Source organism: Onychostruthus taczanowskii, unplaced genomic scaffold (assembly GCF_017590055.1).
Source record: "Onychostruthus taczanowskii isolate IOZ18803 unplaced genomic scaffold, ASM1759005v1 scaffold21, whole genome shotgun sequence".
In the NCBI taxonomy this organism is placed as follows: Eukaryota; Metazoa; Chordata; class Aves; order Passeriformes; family Passeridae; genus Onychostruthus; species Onychostruthus taczanowskii.
In genome coordinates, this window is record NW_024499351.1 from 6,287,682 (window position 1) to 6,306,994 (window position 19,313).

The window sequence follows — 19,313 nt, forward strand, 5'->3', positions numbered from 1 at the left end:
TTTAGGGAGGTGTGTGCCCCTTTTCACCTACCCTCCACAAATCCTATAGCTCCCAGGCAATCCAAGCTTCCTTTAAGGCAGGATCAGTTGGCACAAGCAGCCCTTCGTGGTGAAGGCTGCACTTTTATCAAAGCCTCACAGAGAGCAGAACCCCACCCCTCGCTACAGCCCTGCTTTTCCCAAGGTTAGGAGGCTCACTGATCCCATACACAAAGCCACTTTGCAGGACAGGAAGGAGAGGGGACCATGCCCCCTTCCAGCTCTTCCCTCCTCCATGCTCAGGAAGAGTGGCTGTAAGGAGAGAGGTGTAAGACTACTACTGTGAGTATCAAAGTATCACTTCTCTGGCAATAGATCATTTTGTTCCAGCACACTGCGCAGAACCAGGGTAGTGCACAACTGAGGGATGAACCACGGCTTTCCCTGGCACACACAGAGCTTTCTACTCCACTTCCAAGTTACACACTGAAAACTAACAGCCAACAAACTGAAAGGGAGGGAATCTCCCGATTCTCTATTAAGAAGGGAAGTGTTCAGGAGTTTTTATCCACCGTAGATTTACCACAATTTTACTGCAGGTCCTGTTTCTTTTGTTAACACTAACTGCTGCAATGAGCTGAACAAGTCCACTATCAATCTGCCATCTGCTCCAGTGTGAGAGCACAACATTTTGACAAGTTTTTTAAGGTTCTCTTTTTTCTTTTTCTGTTCTGTCTCAATTCTATACACACTTGTAGTATTTGTAAGAAACATACTATATACCATTATGAGCTTGTTTCCAGTAAAGTCTCCAGTGTCTCACAAAGAGAAGGCTGGGTAGGTTTCACTTTATACTAATTGTGGACTTAAGTTTCCTCACCAAAATGAGGCAATGGCACATGGCATGGTCATGTGTAGAGCAGGCAGAGGCTAACAACTCCCCCATCTTCTCACAGCTCTTTTACAGCTGGGTCTCACAGGAGGGAGGTTGGCTGCCAGCCATTGCCAGGTGACAGACATTGTGCTCAAAGTCTGCATTACTGCTGATTCAGGTCAGCCTCTCCTGAAGCTGCTGTACCATTTGCACTTACAGAGATTTGGTTTGTGTTGTGGGACCATCTTTAGGTGTGTGCACTCCATTTCTTTTAAGATGCAAAGAAAAAAATACGTCTAAATAATAAAAAGCAAAACTCAAAACATGAGCACTTCAAGAACGCACCTAACGTATTTCAGCCTCATATTGGTGTTCATTCCACAAGACCAGTCTACACCTTGCCCAAAATAAAACCCTAAGCCCTGAAACACACATGCCCTGGGCCTCAGGTCATCAAACCCAAAGGGTTTTGTCTAGAGACCACCTCCATGCTGCTTGCTAATGTAGACAAAGACTACAAGAATTTGGATCCTGTCATTCTACCCCCTTCTCAAGGGCAGTAGAGTGAAAAATAAAGCAAAGTCAATTACTTCCAAGGCCTAACAAGCACATTTCCTGTACATGAAATTCAAAAGTTTTATTTACATATTACAGTAGCAAGCACAGCAAAGGCAAAACCAAGCTTCTCAAACTTTCAGTTTTTCAATTCTGAATTGTTTAGAAACCACAACAAAGGATAGATAGATCAAAAAGGAGTAATGTATAGGTCAGTCACATGGTGTCAAAGTAGTTTGTCTCTTTAAAATTAAGATATTAAATTTTGATTTAGACATAATTTGAAGGAGATTGATATTGCTTTTACTGAGATGATGGTCTAAGAATGAGAAGAAACAACATTTGGAGACAGTATGTTATAGTTAGGCTTTGTATACACAATGTAAATAAACAGAACTTGGTAAAACTCAAAGCCACAAAACTGATTAAGCACAAGCCTCAGGAACCGGCTGTGACCAGAAAACCACCAAGAAGCACAGCTGCAAACATGTGAAGTACTCGGTTCTGATGAGGAAAAGTACAGCCCTCCTGGATGCCCCTTTCTAAGAGCTGAACTGAAGGCAGAAAAAGTGTAGATTCTGAGCAACCCACACTAAAATGTTTAGTGATACAGAGTTTTCCATCTACACTGGAGGACTCCTGTATATTTCTAAGTTTCCAGGTCTGGATCCTAACCTATTCCAGGACAAGACCTAAGCATGCAATCTTTCCCTCACCTTCCCTAAGAAATTCAGAGGCACGAGCTGGAAGCAACTTCGGGCACACTCCAGGTAGGTGATCCAGAGCCCCTGGTCACACTGTCAGGTGCCCATGTCCTGAAGGAGATACAAAGCTGTAGCATGCTTACTCAGCCACAGCAAGAAGTGCAGCTCTGGAAATTTAGGGAGGAGGTGGCTCAAATTGAGCAGCAGTACATAAGCAGAGGCCAAGCAAATTCAGAAACTGAACAAAGGGGACCCTTCCTCGGGGCAAATATTCACACAATTTTCTAGTCTCCTGCCTCTACAGCAGCAAGGATCTACTGTTGTGTATTTTCTTATTCTGAAAACTAAATTAAACCTCTGTAACACCTTTATTTAACATTGAGTCAGGCTGTCTTTAAAAAGAGAATTAGCAAGATAATCTTTTAATATGAAGAAAAAGACAATTCTTTCCTGATTTCTTATTTTCTGATGACCTTCCCAAGGTGCCCAAGCACATGACAGACAGCTCATGATCAAACTCCTAGGATTCAGTCCAGTTCCAACACCAAAGTACTAGCCCTGGAATACATGCATGCACACACACAACACCTTCAGCTAAGACTTAATACACTTTTAATCTTAATTGACAATAATGGCACACCTGGGTTCCACATACACAGCAATTCCTCTCCCTGTAGGAAATTTGTTCCTCCAGAATCCACTTCCTCACCTCTTTGCCCTATTAGCCTTTCTTACACCTTTGCAGTAAGGAACTCATGCCATTAAAATCTGCTAATTCTCTTCTTCCCATTTTTTAAATCATCCAGTTTACACTGAGATCACTTGCAAACAACTGCTAATACTCCAGACAAAACACATTATGCATTTTACAAGGGGTTTACTACTACAACAAGGTGGTTCTTCTCATTTATCTTTTCGAGATATCAGAGTCTCCATACAATATGCAATTTTCTCTTACATTCCCAACATGAAAAATAGCTCCTTGTACCATTAAGCAAACAAAACCAGAACAAGCAGAAGAGCATATTCTGTAGAAGTAGTTTTAACTAACAGAAATTTAGTAGTAAGTAACGATATAGGAGACAACAGATTTCAACAGGATAAACACATTTGGGTGGTGGGAACTCCTGATTTCCAGCACAGGCCTTCCTGACAGTTGTTATAACTTGTCCAAGTCCACATTTAACTTATGGTTTAATTTCCATAAATGAAATAATAAAAACCCCACACTTTAAGCTTTACTTGCCTTACAGACATGTTACAGAGCTAATTAATGTTTCTATAAAGCTCTGTTATGCAACAAGTACTAACAAAGCATGGTGTCTCCAGCCTTGGTGGTATCTCATTACTGCACTTGCACAGATTATAACCTATGATAACTACGACTAAAAGACAATCCTTGTCCTAAACCCTTTCACATGCTTCTGACTTTCCAAGATGTTTACTGTTGTGGTTCAATTTTTCCCACCTTTGTCTTTACCAAAAGGTGGATGTTCTGAAAGCTTCAAAAAGGTTGGTTTTGATTGTTAGCACAAAGCAATTCTGAATACTTCTAACGCTGAGTGTTATCATTTCATCTTTTTAATTAGAATGATGCAGCTCTTCATAATGTAAGCCACTCTGAGTTTGAAAAAAGTTCTCAAAACTTTACAATGTAAAACTGAAATCTTAGGGACAGAGGTGGGAAAACCCTACATGCATAAATTGGATATGGTAGACACTCTCATACAGTTCACAGAAAGACAGAAGCTCACCTTCTGAGGACTGTCAGGCTTCCAAGAGAACGTGAACAAATGTAAACACAACAGGCAGTTCAGCTTTGGACTACAGTTTAAATAAAAGGACTTGCAAAGTTCCCTTGCCTCCTCCACGCAGATGCTGCCCTCTGACCTGCACAGAAACATTTCAAACACCCCCTGTTGCTGCTGCTGAGGGAAAAGCGAAGTGGCTGCCACTGCTGCCAGCCAGCCTGCCACCCGCCCGGACAGAAGCCACCCAAGGGACGGCAGCCACAGCCTCACGCGTGAGAAAGCAGGGCTGGCAAACACCACCCAGCAAGGCAAAGGGAAGGAAAGACCAGACCTCTAGCCTTCATCCCCTCTTTCTGAGGGTTCCAGGCAGGCTTATTCACACAGGTGCAGCAGAGCAGAAACACATGCTGCTTGTTCCAGCTTGGGATTACACCTGAGCTAATAAACCTCGCTGATCAGAGCTGGCTCTCAGCACTCTGGTTCTGGAAGCAGGATGCAGACAAATGGAAGTTGGCTCTGGAAAGAGCCAATATGGGTCTGGGGTTTATTAACTCAGGCTTTGCACCATGCAAAAGAATAAAATCTGGCCCTAGAGACTAAATAGCTTATTAAAGTGATACTGAGCCTGAACTAATAAACCCTGACAGAATCAAATCGACTTTGCATCAAGTCAGCTCAGGTGTGCCAGCATCTGTGGCACAGTTAGTCCACTGCTGCAATAAGGCACCCCAAACCAACAGAGCCTGCTATCTGAATTTTAAAAACTCACTTACAATTTTACAGGAAACAAAGTGGTTAACTGTTGTTCAGTTATAGATTTTCTTTTCTTCTGAAAGGAACATCAGGAGCTTCCAGAAAAGGTGATATCTGGCTTTTATGACTGTGAGCTGAATCAAGTCAATGCTATCTCATGGTTTGCCTAAGTTACAAAACAGACAACTTCAGTACATTCAGTGCTTCCCTTGGCCTGCCAAGAGAGGGGTGAAACTGAGAAGATCCAAGCCAAGTGTATTATACCACTGCTAGGAGAAATTAGAGTAGCATCAGAGCGGGGAATAAAAATATTTAATGCTAAGGAGAGCCTAATATCAGAGGCACAAAATGAGAAAATCCCCCCACCTTTCTTTTTTTTAACTTAGTCTCTGTTATTCCATTCCTCCAGTAACTGGCCAAAGTTAAACTAGCCAAGTGATTAATGGATTTAAATTAAATTCTACACAACTATCACATAAAAATCCAATCGTCTGACTTGGTCCTTACTGAAGACTCTAAAAATCTTTTTGATTCTATAAAAGGGAATTAAAAAGAAAAGATAAGTGATAATCAGACAAGTGAAAAAGACAAAGGACAAAAAGGACAAAAAGCAAAGAAAATTACCTAATTTACAAACAAAAAAGTTGCCTGGAAATGAAAGTTACTAGAAGACAGAGAAAAAGACATTAAGAAAAAAACCAAAACATTGTTTAGGTTTTGTTCAAAATAGTGAAAATAAAATTGGTTGACAATAGCACAGTTAAATACATTTTTCACTTAATGTCCAGAATTTACTACAAGTTTTATTTTTATTAGTCTTTAAGCTAAGGAAGGCTTTTATTAAGCTCAGCAGTTAGCCCCGAAATACCACTGAAAGCTGAAGGAAAACATTCTAGTACTTGTAAGGTGTTAAGCAAATGCAACTAACCTACCACAGCAGCATGCATTTGAAAATGCTAATTTAGAAGAATATCTTAAATATATGTCTAAATTAGTAGGGAAATGGTGAAGTTTTGTCTTTAACTACTGTCATAAAGTCTTTGCTTCCTAGCAAGAGGTCCATGCAGGTCAAAGGTACTTGACCTTAGTCAGGATTACAAAAGTGATTGCTCCCTATTGTGAAAAATCTCACACAGGGACAAAAGCCACTGGAAAAATAAAAAATCTTGGAAGCACTGTTTACTCCAGCTCTCAGGGACAACAATCTTTCCTGCTGAACTGCAGCAATATTCCCAGATCTGCCCAATCTCACAAGAGTTTTCTGAAGACATCCACCCTTCCAGTCTTTCCTGACCTCATGACATCACTCCAGTTTAGCCATTTGCAATCATTCTGAGTCTTGCCTAAAGTAGCAGAAATTCCTCTGCTTTCCCATTAGAAAGAACAACCAGAGCATAGCAGAATTGGCTCAATCAGTGTTATTTTATGCACCTATTTTGTGTTTCTAGTTATCCCAGTAAAGGTACATCACTCTGCCTTCACCAAACCCACTTCTTTCACGTTGTTCAGTGCTTCAAAAATTCCATGTGGTAAGCACAGGATCATTCATGTGTTGTACTGGTAAAGGGACAGGGTGGGTAAATGGTGATTCCTTGCTCCCCACCTGTGCTCCTCTGGTATATCCTTTACCCTGTTAAGCCCCACATCCTAAAGAGTCCTAAGAAACAAGAACTGATGGAGAGGGGATGTTCATACATATAAAGCCTCCACAAAGCTCTCTCCAAAAATGTCATTATCTGTGCTACGAATAAATGCAAGAGACACCCGCTATTCACCCTTCAGCAAAGGTGAAGGTTAGGAAGGAGGGATTTAAGGATGGAAAGAGTGTTAGATCTGTCCTGTTAGATCCATTTAAGGACGGAAAGCATGTTAGATCTGTCCTGTTCTGCAGCTCAGCCAGCACCTCTTTGCCCACAGACGACTCCAGCATCCATCACCTCGCCAGGTGCCAGCCTGGTCCCCTCGGGTCCCAGCACATCTACCACACACGTCCCCCCCGACCGCACGGCTACTCACGTTTGATGCACCGCTGGGAGCCCGTGGCCTTGCTCCAGCCGTGGCAGCACTGCCCCCCGCACACATTGACCCTGCAAGTGACAGCAAACAAGGACCAGTGTCCGGCGGGGCACCCCTGCTCCCCATCCCGAGCCGGGCCGCGGGGCGGGCGCTGGGCCGGGAAGACAAAAGGCGGGAAGAATGAAACCTCCCGATCACGCTCGACGCCTCACGCGGGGCGCGGGGCCGCGGCGGACTCCCGTGGCGGGGGAGCTACCGCGGGCGCGCCGGGCCCCGGGGCCGGGCAGGTAACGCCGCGGTGCCCCCGGAGCAGCCCCCCGCCCTCTCCCCCATCCCGAGGGGGCGACAGCGGCCGCGACGGGGATGCTGGCTGTGGTGGGGAGCTGCGGTGCTGGAGCGGGGGACGTGCGGGACGGGAGGGCGCCTTACCCCGGCAGAGGCGGCGGCTGGTGCTTCTGGCGGAGGGGCAGGGCGGCGCTGCTGTTGCCGTGGGGGCCCGGCGGCGCCTTGAGCCGCGGGCTGAAGCGGGCCGGCTTGGCGAAGGAGGAGGCGTGAGCGGCGGAGTTGGGGTGGACCTGGCCGGCGGGGCCCAAGCGGAGCTGGACGGCGGCGCTGCCCGGCTTGCTCATCCGCCGGGTCCGCTCCAGGGGGCCGCCGCCGCCGCCGTAGCGCGTGTTCAGCTGCACATTGAACGTGCGCTGCTGCTGCTGCTGCTCCCCCCCGAGGAGGGTCGGGCGCTGCTGCCGGCTGCCAGAGGAGCTCCCCCGGCCGGGCTGCAGGACGTACGTGATCCTCCTCAGCCTGCCCTTTTCGGAAGCTGCGAGCCCTGGTGACAAAAGCGCACAGGCAGCGAGGAGGAGGAGGAGGAAGCCCCATCGGATCCGACCCATTTCCACAGCGGGAACCCCTACAGCCGGCGAACTTCGGGGAGCCGTGGTGCAAGGGTTTCCTCTCCGCCAAGGGACGCGAGTGCGACCTGCGCCGGGGGCGCGGATCCCTCCTGCGCTCGCTGCCCCCCAACCTGCTCCGGGCGGGGCAGAGAAGGAAAAAAGCCTCAGGATCCTCCCGCCCGCCCCCCAAACTGTTAGGAAAGTTCAGCAAACACTTCGCCCCGTAGAGCAGGAAAACATCGTTGGAAGAAAGGAAGCGGCGGGTGCGAGCCGAGCTGCGAGCCGGAGCGGGAAGGGAGGAGGAGCAGCAGGGGAAGGGTGTTTGCTGGAGGGGGGTGGTCGCAATGGAGAGCAGATGTCTCGGTTGCCGGAGCTGCCAGGGCTCTGCCCGCGTGTGTAAGGCACGGCCCCGGAGCCGGTGCGGGCTGTCCCGAAGCCCCTCTTTAAGAGTTTCTCGGCGAGTGAGCGTGTGCGGCGGGCAGGGGGCGGGCGGAGGTGCCCCGGCCCCGGTGCCGGCCCCGCGCAGCCAATCTGGGCCGCCTGACGTCAGGGGGGCCCGGCCGGGCCAGGTGACCGCGGGCCCGAGCCAGGGGGCGGCCGCGGGCTCTGGAGCCTCGGGAATACCTGCCCGAACCTGCCGCTGCCGGCTTGCCCTCTGCCCTTTGCCCGGCCCGCACAGCTGCCCGAGCTGCTGGGGCAGCGTACCTGTGCTTCGGCAACAGCTGTACCTTTCGGCTGTGTTTCAGTGCAGGTGAGGCTCTAAAGCCTCAAAAGCGTAATATACCTGCTTCGCTCTGTAGGTGGGGACTCGATGGAAGCGCTTTACACACCTTTAAGGTAAGCACATCCCTCCGTCTCAGCCTGATGAGAGCCAGAGGTTGCTCTTAGCAGGATTAGGAGGGACTGTATTGTTCCTTGGTTTTCTTTATGTTCGTAAAGCAGTTATGTATTAGTAAAGAATGAAATACAAACCACATTTGTATACTTGTAATTAATGTATAAGCAAAACTGCCCACGTTTTTCTCCAGTGTCTCTTAACTAACCTCGCCCTTTAGCACTGTAAACAAAAAAACAAAGTTCACAAAATAACCTGAAGGTACATCTTTTAAAATACTCAGAAGCTGATGTGTCCCAGTTCTTTCCAAGAAACTTTGTGGAGAATCAGTTTGCAAATCCAATAGATTGGAATTCAGGTCCTCCTCCCAGGGTTCTGGTCTGCTCTTTTCCAAAGCTTTAAGGACACTGACCCCGGCTCCAAACTGACGAGATTTTGCTCTTAAATGCTCTTGGCACAGCTACAGAGCCGGCAAGGGGAGCAGGAGGGTTTTACGTTGACTCGATTCTAGGCAAAAGCCAGTGTTCAGAGCACAACAGTTCCTTCCTCTTTAGTTCTCATCTATTTAAAACTGCTCAAAAATAAATAGATGTTTTAAATAGATGAGAGTTCGGAGCTTGCTATAGTCACAGTGTAAGGGATCCACATCAATGTTAAAGGCTTCTGCTCCTGTGCCTCCAATGGTCTGGATTGAAACCCAGTGTTTGAAAAGAAAAATGCCACAAGTACTTGGGTATTCTAAATCCACAGTGGATTTAATGAGAATGAAACTCTGTGGTGCTTCAGAGAAAAACCGAGATAAAGCCTAAAAGTTTCCAAGGCCTGGGTTGAAATTAGCTGGGAAGGTAACTGAGACCTCTGCCTGTTCTCGTAGCAAACATATACATCTCTTGTCTTTTTAACTGGGAAGACATTCCCAAATGAACTGTTGAGCATTCCAAAAGCTAATTACTGTAAATCCCAACTATGCTAACTGTTTTTACAGTATTTAGGGAACAGGAAAACACCTCGAAACCAGTGTGGGGAGGTGAGGACTGAGTAAGTTGTGAGAAACTGATACTCAGGATTGTTGCTCTTCACAAGGCCATTGTCCTTCAGAAGTTTTCCAGAATGAGATCACAACTCTGTGTGTGGCTGGGTTTGTTGAACAGAGGGCAAAAACTGTATCATTCCACAGCAGAAGCCAGTTGCTTTTAAGAAATGTGAGGTTTAAGTCATGTCAAGCAGGGGGCAAATGTGGTATATTACTGGCTACTGTACAGCAAATGGTAAGAAACCTCAAGGGAAATATAGCCACAAAGGTGGATGCCTTGCATAGAATCACTGAGGTATAAAAACATTCTTGAAAAAAACATTTAGTATTATCTGAAATTAATTGCTAGAGATCAAGCACTCCTCACAAATTGACATGGCAGATCTGATTTTCAGTGTTCTCTCTTTTTTTTATTCCCCCCTCTAGCAAGGAAATCCACACTTTTCCATTTGTCTGCTATCTGGTTTTGCTTCTTCCCTCCCTCCCCCTCCTTCTTCTCCACAAGGTCCTGGATGTTAGGGACCAGGTTTGGCTGCAGTAACACATCAGGCTGGCCACATAAGTTTTAACAGCTAAAAGAGGACTTCAGTGAAGACTGCAGACTAAATCTCAGCTCAAAATTTCTTCACATGTAGAAGTTTCTGCTTCCAAAGGACAACAAGTTCATCCAGCACAGATCAGCATCAGCCAGATGCTGGCCTTTTAAAATCAAGCCAGGTGACTACTAAGGTTCTGAGGATTCTTCAGTAAATGGTGTCAACTGCTTGTGGGAAACCTGCTCTGGCTACCTCCCCAGCTCCTGTGGAAAAGACACTGACTTGAGTAAGCAGTGACAAACAGGAATTAGTATCTCACACCACCTTTCAGGCACAGCCCTCTTTTTGAAGAAGAGTTGGGAAAGCAGTTTGCACTGTTTTTGTTCTTGTCCCCTGTGGTTTGTGACTAAAGGGTGGACATAAGGAACATAAAGTTCCTTAGTCTGTATACCACCCACCAGAGGGGCAGACCTCTGGATGCTCTGCTGTAAGGGTGAGGCTGAGGCTGAGAAGGGCAGAACTGGCTGGAAGACTGGGAGCAGGACAGTGCAGGAGGCAGAACTGCTGCCCTGATGAGATGGCAGGACTGCTTCAAAGTTTAAAGTCTTAATGGACAGGGGAGAAGCCAGTTTGAGAGTATGAGTATCTGTAAGAAGAACCAAAATAGCATTATTCAAACCAAAATAAAAGGAAGAACTAAACTGCTAAACCAAACTGAATATGTTTTTGCTCAAGCCTCGTGACTTTGGGGTCAGTCCCATGAGTTGAATGAGGAAGGACAATAGTTTTGAGCTGGCAGCACTCGGACCTCCACTGTTCTTTTCATCAAATAACTGCTGCCCTGTCTCATGGAGGAGGTGTTTGGTGCATTGGCTCACAGGCAGAGGGACCTTCGCAGGATGCTTCAGTGAGGATGTGCAGTTATGCTGAGAGTAAAGCCATCCGAGCACAGGTGATTGCTGGGCCAGCAATAAGCATCACAGTGCCACTGCAAGTCCCTGTGACTCCATGTCCACATTGGCCAGGCAGTAAATGGAATGATCAGCAATGCCCGATGTGTCAGCTAAGGGGTCAGTAAATCCCTGCTGATCTTGTAGATCCACCAGGCAGCAAGTCTTGGCTTGTAAGGAAAGCTGGGTTGGAAGCTCACATTTAACATTAGAGTTTGACAAGGCTAAATGCTGTATTTAGCCTCAATTTTGGCTATTTAAGAAAAATTTACAGTACTGCAGCTCCATTAGCTTCAGTAATATTACTTCAAACTTCTTTTGAGCTAAAGGAGGAAAAGCAGTCTATAATTTCTTGTAAGCTGAGAATCAGCTGGAGACCTGTATTTGCTCTTTTCCTTTTCTGCACTATACAATTATCTGAAAAAAAAGTCCTGTATTTTGTAGTCTAAATTACACTTTAGCCATAGCTCTGTAAAGGTAACATGACTCTCATGTGGAGAGTATTTCTTTTGAACAAAAGAAAACAGCTTAGTCTAACTGTCATCAGAGCAGGAAAAAGAAGTAATTGGTGTTTATTATGTCACTAAAGTAAGCCACACGTGACTCTGAATGCATATGTGATTTGCAGAGTAAGACCGTGTGGATATAAGTATCATTTCTGCATGCTGTTTTTCAAACAGAACTGCACCTTCCCACTCAGATTGTTGTTTCTTCCTTCAGGCAGAAACTGCAATTACTCTACAGTTTGTACTAATATCCTGAGGCCTCAACTGTTCCTGAGTGTTACCACAGTATAAATATCATTAATGATGTTTCACAAAAGGACAGGTCCTGCTCACTCTGTGCATGTAGGCACTTACACTCACTTCCAAGGAACTTAGACTAGGCCTGGATGGATGTGTGAGGCTTTGGAGGGAAGCAGCTGAGCTTTGCTGCACGCATTCACTACTGGTGACATTCCTTGTGATTTGGAGGTCTCTAATGACCATACTTGGTACATCACAGTAATTCCAGACTCACACTATGTTACCTTGGGTAACCGACCTTCTGCCTCCCCTTCTTGGATTTCCTGAATCCAGGATGCATGAATGTGCCTTCCCAAACACCTTCTCTGGAAGAACTCATCATCTCCCAAGGCCACACTGCCCCTGGCACTGCAAGCAGGGACTGCTGCATTAGGCACTGTGCACACAGCCCAGGTGACAAACCCTGCCAACTCTTCTGGCCGGAGGCACATGGCCCTGAAGCAGACCAGTTCTTCAGGGGCCAAGGGACTTTTATGATAAGCTTGGTCCATGATGTGAATTCACACCTTGGAGCAGTACAGATCCTGTGTGGCACTCAGTTTCTGAAGCAGACAGATTAGCATGCAGATATTCCAGAGCCACAAGTCTGGATGGGAAAAGAAAACAAAGTCATGATAGTGAGGCTAGGGGGTCACCATTCCCACTCGGCTACTACCAAAAGAGATGGCAACAGGGACGTTTTTTTTTTCCCTTGCAGTACGTCACACTGAAAGCTGGATCCTTTTTGCAAAAGTCTGATGCCAGTCTGTCACCACTGACCACCACCACATCCAACAAAATGCACACTTAAGGCAAGTAGGAGTAGGCTTCTTTATAAGTTACTGACAATAGCTGTAGTAAAAGAAGTTGTGTGGATTTGTATAGTCTTAAATTTCATTTTACCAAACTAGCAGAAATCCCTTCTAGAATATTTGGCAGTTTCACAGTCATCCTCACATATGGAAAATAACTGATTGAGAAATACAAGATTTTTTTCAAGATATGAAAATATCCACACTGTGCTGCTGCAATTATTCTTCCCTCAAGGACATAAATATATCTTGTCTACAAAACAATTAAAATATCTATAGAACTTTTTTATTATGCTATTCCTTACAATTGTTTGTTTCTTTGTACAATCCCATGTACACCAAAAATAAATAAATTGCAGAGGAAATTAGGTGGAAAGAACCACAAAAATAAGAAAATACATACAATTATATCACTTTACCTTAGGAGAAGACATGTTTAAACTAACATGTTATTCACAAAAGCAGAGTAAATATTATAACTAATATTTGAAAACTCTCACAGTGTGACTATGTCGTATGCCAAGAATACTAACCTCTACAAAAATAAACTTCAGCAATGGACCCTGATTTTTCAGTGTTGCACTGTGTGCTGCTCAGACTTTTGAAAGCTGAAGGAGAAAGAGTCTCTATACAATAAAGCTGCTTCTGACTGCAATTAGCACTGAAGAATGTCTTAAAGTTTTCATAATTGTACATAATCTAGGCAGACCAGCAAATCAGTGGAAGTGAAACAGACAGAAGCAGTATGAAAGTATGGAAAGAGGAGCTGTGGCTCATGGGAACACCAGCTATGATTACCCCTGCAGTAGCTGCTGAATAACCTGCAAGGTAATGTTTTCACAGCCTTGTCTGTTTGGTCTCCCCCTCTGACAGCCTGGGATGAAGTTGGGTGGACAGCTTGGGTATCTACTGTTCAGTTTAACCTTGCTTTGCATGTCACAGAGACAGGAACCCAGCCCTGTTTAGCACCTGAGCTTGACTGTCAGGGTAAAAATTTTTTTTAAAACCAGCTGGGCACACGGAGCAGCTGATCCTGGCTCTCTAAATTAAAAAAAAAGGCAGAATAGTACTTCTAATGATGCACTTGGAGCAGCTCCCAGAACACCAAAGTTAGAGGTTGGGAGAGTGTATAGGTTCTCTGTCTGCTGCTCCTTCAAGGTTTGTGGTGGAAGATGACAAAATGAAAATCACAAGCTTTTTTTTTTTTTTTCCTTATTTTTTTTTTAAAGTAGGTAGGTAATAAAATGCTGGGCTTTCATTTCCATCACTTTTCCTCCAAGAGCAAAACGTGTCTGCAGAGATGTTTAATGTCAGACTGTAGTGTGTCTGTGTTTTGCATCAGCATGCTTAAACACTGACCCTGGTCTGAGCAGAAGGACCTTTGAGGGTCCCCTCCACCCTTAATTCCCACTAGCATCTGTGATGAGGTGTGGCATCATGCCTAACAAGCAGCCTCAGGTGGAAACAGGCACAGCTGCCGCCCATTTTGGTCAGGAACCAGTTTCAAGAAAGCAAGCCTGCAGGGTAATAATGTAGAAGACTTCCTGGCGCAGGCTACAGGTGAGAAGGAGACTGAGGACTGGAAGAGCTAGGATGGGATGAGCAGACCGCAGGAAAAGGCTAAACACCTGGGCTTACAGATGACGCCAAGCACGGTCTGAACTGATCTTGCCACCAGGCAGCTGTAACTTAACAGTACTGTGGAGAGACACACCAGCCCAGCACCTGCATTGAGAAAATACAAATTCAATCTGCCTTATAGCATGGAGGTTTAGCCAAGGAGGGCCTGGTAGGAGCTGACTGCACCAGATAATCACAACATGGTCTTTAATTAGCCAGATCAAAGTGATGTGAGCGACTACTTGACTAGAATCTTTCTCAGGTTAGAGTCAGTTTTGCAGTGTTCACTTGAGCCTAAGAAAAAAAGGCATGATTATGAAAATAATAATGTTTTATCCTCTCTTAACAGCTGTACTTAAAACAAGTCTCTATGACCGTCATATTGTTTCAAACCTGCCATCGTAATTCACCATGCTTCCCCAAAGCAGCAGCAGATGCATCTAAACAGCAGAGGGCTTGTGCTCCGTGCCCGGCCCGGCCACGCCGCCGTGCCGGGGCAGACTCTGCCGTGCCCGAGTCACGGAGCGCAGCTCCTCTGCTGGCACCGGAGCCCCGGAGGGCAGCCGGAGCCTTCAGTGTCTCCCTTCTCCCAGCTGTCTCCGTGTCCCGGCAGGGGCGGGGATGTCTCCGGGCGAGCCTTGGGCGCACAAAGCAGGCGGAACCGCAGCTGCGCTCTGCGGGCTGAGCGCTCCGATGTGCGCGCTTGTTGGGATGCGCACATCGCCAGGGAAACTTCGGGGCACACGCCAGCAGCAAGCAGAGTCTTTCAGCTCTACACATCAGCATTCCTAGCAGAAAAAAAAAAAAAAAAAAAATCTGAAAGATGTGCCTCAGTGCTAAAGAGCCTGTCTGTGAGTGAGATTCTTGAGTCACGTGTAGGTGGGCTGTAAAGAGAAGAACCATTATCTGTCCAGAACAGGGTCATCCAGGAAAGCAGGCATTTGTAGCATTAAGTTTCAGCTCATGCAGCCTCTTTCTCATTTTGGTTGTGTTGACTTTTAGCCAGCAGCACACAAAAAACTCAAATTCTCTAGATTCAGGATCCTAGTGTTTTGTTCATATTACAGCTTAAAATTTTGAAATGAAAATGAAAAAAAAAAAAAAAAAGAAAAGAAAAAGTAAGCAGATCAATATCCTTTTCTTCCAAAACAAGTATAGCACTTTCAGGTACCCCAGTTTTGACCTATCAGTGAATGTACCATCTTGAACTGAAAAGAAGTTATCTGAAGACAAAAGGAATGATCTACCTCTGCACAGAAGCTTCTCATCTGTCCCTGTTCAAAGCACATTGATGTCCATCTCTGACCTAAAATCAAGTAGTGCCTTTGCTCCTTCAAAGCTGAACTAACCTTTGCTGCCCCTCATTTTCTGTAGGGTTGTAGCCATGGCTGACAAGGATCAGGATTCTGCTCCAGGACTGTAAGTTTGATGATTTCCAGAGTTGATTTAAAGGCAACTGCAATTATGAAAATCAGAAATGATGACTGCCAACAATTTAAATTGAGAGAAAGCCTCCCCAGTCAAGGAAACCTGAACGAAGGCCATATGTAAGTTCTTAGTGCTGACTAGCAAAACCACCAGTGGTTTTTTTGAGTGTTTGCCAGTTTTGTGAAAGATAGAATACATAACATTTTTAGGGTCTGCAGGAATCTCTTGTGATCCTTTACAGTTCAACTCATCAAGTACTATGACATTTTCATCTTTAGTGTTTCAGCATTTAAAGCAGCTTTTCTGAGCCAAAATTGTACAGCTCTCCAGTCTTGTAATCTACTATCATGTATCTTTCAAAGACTAGAATAGATTTATACTAATTGATTTAGCTCTTCTCAAAGATACGGCTAATAAATTGGACTTTCACACCTGCCACCTTTTCTTAGACTTTCTTAGTCTTAAAATGAGGTGGGCTTTTTCCCTCTAAAAGAATTTAGGATTCATTTTTATTGCAGAGAGGGTCTCAGTTACTTGACAATATAATTAGGTAGAACAAAGTCTTTTTACAAATAGTTATGCTGAAGAAAATATTAACAAAAGCAGCTTCAGTATTTCCTCACAATTTGATGTAGGGCTTGTAAAGGGAAAAAAAAAAAAAAAAAAAAAAAAAAAAAAAAAAGAGGATCCATATTTATAACTCACCTATTAAAAGTGTTTGTTTTGACTCCACATCCAAATTTCATCTTGTCTCTGTGATCTGCAACTTTTCAGGCAGGCTGTGCCTGAGGATTAGGTTCTACCCTGTTCTAGAGAAACTGGGGAGTTTTCTTAACTTATGCAGGTTTTAGGTTGCTATTAAGAACTCTGATCAGCACATCAGGGAAGTGTGGGGGGGTTTTGTCCTTTTTTTAAAAACTTGTTTGTAGAGATGAGCTGAGGCTGAATTTGCATTTTAAATAAACAAACCTCTTTAGCAAGTAATTTTCTTGCATATAACCCTTTCCAAATGCTTCCACAGCCAATTTTTTTCAAGTACCCATAAAGATGTCACCAGACAGGTAGCTTATTATTCACATTACAAATAAAAATCATAAAATAGTTTTGAGTGAATTCTCTAAGGATCATTTCGTTAAGAAGAATATGGTTTCATATTGTTGAAAGAGCTCCTAGGGATGGATCCTTAAAGCAGGGAGAATTTCTCCTTATTTTTTGTTTAGTGTGCCTGCTGCAAAAAAATGTTTGATGGTTTGTCTTGTGAATTGAATGAAAAAGAGTTCATGTGACCATCTAGTTAGGTATACATGTTGAATACTTCATTAACTGATTTTCACAGCTAAAAATCCCCATGCTTTAAAGCATCTTTTTCCTCTCTGGCTGCGCAATAATCTTCAGTACATGTTAGCCTGTGTCATGAAAGCTTATCTTCTCAGCAAGTGAGGCCTCAAGTTCTCTCTCACTGGTAAAGTAGTTTAGCTTTATGCCAAGCTGGAAAACTTCACCCTCCCCCAGGGGTAAATAAAATCCCTATAAGCAAGAGTTCAAGTTGAGCAAGTTCTTCACTAGCTACTCTTTCCATGAGTCACACGCTTCTCTTCTGCAGAATCTGTCCAGCTCCTTGTCTCAGTGATATAAGATCAGCATAATCTGAATTACCCTTCATAGCTGAAAACAATACTAAACCCTAAAACTAATGAGAATAAAAGCCCTCTGCAGTGACAAACCAAAATTTCTTCTCCTTTCCTTCTGCAGTTTTCTTCACTCTCTTATTCTTCTTGCTGTTTTTCCTAGGTCTGGCTCTCTAATCAAAACAACATGCTTACCTCCTCACATTGATTATTTCTAAAGCAGCCACTAATCTTCTTAATGTTTTTCAGTCAGGGAGATGCTCTGCTTTTCTTATACTTTCTGACTGTGTCCCCATCAGGAAATGATGCTGTTGGCATGTGGTCACTCCTCACAGCACTCGAGTGTACAAGGCTTAGACCAAACCACAGCAGCGTGGTGGACGACACAGAGCCTGGTTTCAAGGGCTAGCACCGCCTGCTAAAGTCCACTTCTAATTTGAATAAAGGTTCTTATATTGGGGAAAACCTAATGCTCTGAGCATACTGTCTGATCCTGTAACCAACCAGTCTTGCACAGTCTTAACAATTGTCTTAACAATTATATACAACCATGGTTTCCACAGTGTAATTCCAGCGAGAACTATAAAGAAGAAAATGTTTTACTTTTGTGACTTACTAAACCAGGAACACTGATTTGGAGAATAACCTATTTTATCCAAAGAGGGACATAAAGTGCAATGATTAGCATCTTCCAGGCCTAGGTGTTATTTTAGGAGGCTACATGGGAAACCTTTCTTCAAAAGTAAGAAAATAACATTCAAAGTAACAGAGAAACTGAAAATGTGGGTGAGAAACCATGAGTTAGTTTTCACTGTAGTGCTGAATCCTGATTTGATTTTTATTGGATATTATGGTGATACGTGCACAATGGTTTGTGTGCTGTCAAGAGAATCTTGTCAAAGATAATAATCCCACTGAACTGCTTGGAATGTTCTCACAGTTTCATTTTCCAGGATATCTCCAGAAGTGTAGCTGGTGATGTACAGGCATTGGGGAAGATGAATGATATTCTCCTGACCTTCAGTAGCAGGTTAAGCCACTAGGTAGCCTGTTGAGTCCAAAAGGAGTTACGCCAATATTTTGTCTGCATAAACCTGTAATTTAAAGATGTTTGAAGTCACAGGATTAGGAGCATACTGAAGTAACAGAAACTATGGCACAAAACACTTTCAACTGCAGGCAATTAATTATTCTCTGTTTATCTCTTTGTTTTACTAGGTCTTTTTTCTACCGATGTGTTTTATGTTATACAAGAATAAATTCATTAGGATTTTTGTATAAGTACATGCTAATGTACTTAGAGGAAAAATCAAAGCCCATAACAGGTTTTACTTTGTTTTGAAAGTACAATGGTCTGAAAGCCAAGGGCATGGTTTAGGTTCCCTTTTATTGCTCTAGAGTGCTGCCTGGCTTTTCCAAACCATACATAAATATGTCTGGATAACCTGGAGATAGGAAAGCACTTGTTTAAAACATGTGCATGCCCACAGTACCACAATTTACAGAAACAGAGCTGGCACCGTGTTCTGACACAGAAATTTGGGGTTGCACCACACTTACTGAACAATTGCTCTAATGTTTGAAATACAATGGCTACACTGTTTTGTTTCCAAGTTCTTTAGGAAAAATCAGTACCAATTTTTGGGACCGTAGTACCTCTCTAGATACTATAGAAAAGTATTCAGTGTATTATTTCTCAATTAGCTGTTACTTATTACACTCTAAAAAAAATCTTCAAATTAAAAAAAATCTTGAAATTAAAGCTTAGGCACAACTAACTGGCACTTAGGGAAAAATCTTTGAAATTCAGTGGAAATGCTGTAGTAGCCTGTAGATTCAAAAGTGGCAGGTGGAACACAAACAAAAAAAAAAAAAAGCTAATAAAAATCTCTAAGTTACATATACAAGTTTCATTGTTACAAGCCAGCAAGTCAACCAAGCACTTTTATGAGGTGTTTCAGAGTCAGAGGAAAAGAGGTTAGGGGACTGTACCAAAAAGTAACAGTGCAGGTAATGGAGAAAAACCCCACATTTGTCCCTGTTAGAAGCCAATTCCCTGTGCTGGTTGCAGTTGTGATATACTGTGATACACTGTGTAAACCCAGCCTGGTGATCCTCAGCCCAGAGGAGCTGACTTGGAAAACCCCACATATTTTCCCAGTTT

At 44.1% G+C, this 19,313-nt stretch overlaps 1 protein-coding gene across 1 annotated transcript in view; it reads right to left on the reverse strand.

The window, feature by feature from the left end:
* The window catches only part of LTBP1 (latent transforming growth factor beta binding protein 1), a 186,072-nt gene extending 178,494 nt beyond the window's left edge, over positions 1-7,578 (reverse strand). The window contains exons 1-2 of the mRNA XM_041404348.1: positions 7,062-7,578; positions 6,633-6,703 (exon numbers count right to left, since the gene is read on the reverse strand). Of these exons, the coding sequence (XP_041260282.1) occupies positions 6,633-6,703; positions 7,062-7,522 (532 nt within the window). The 5' untranslated portion in view covers positions 7,523-7,578. The remainder of the gene's footprint in view (positions 1-6,632; positions 6,704-7,061) is intronic.
* Positions 7,579-19,313: the final 11,735 nt, after the last annotated feature.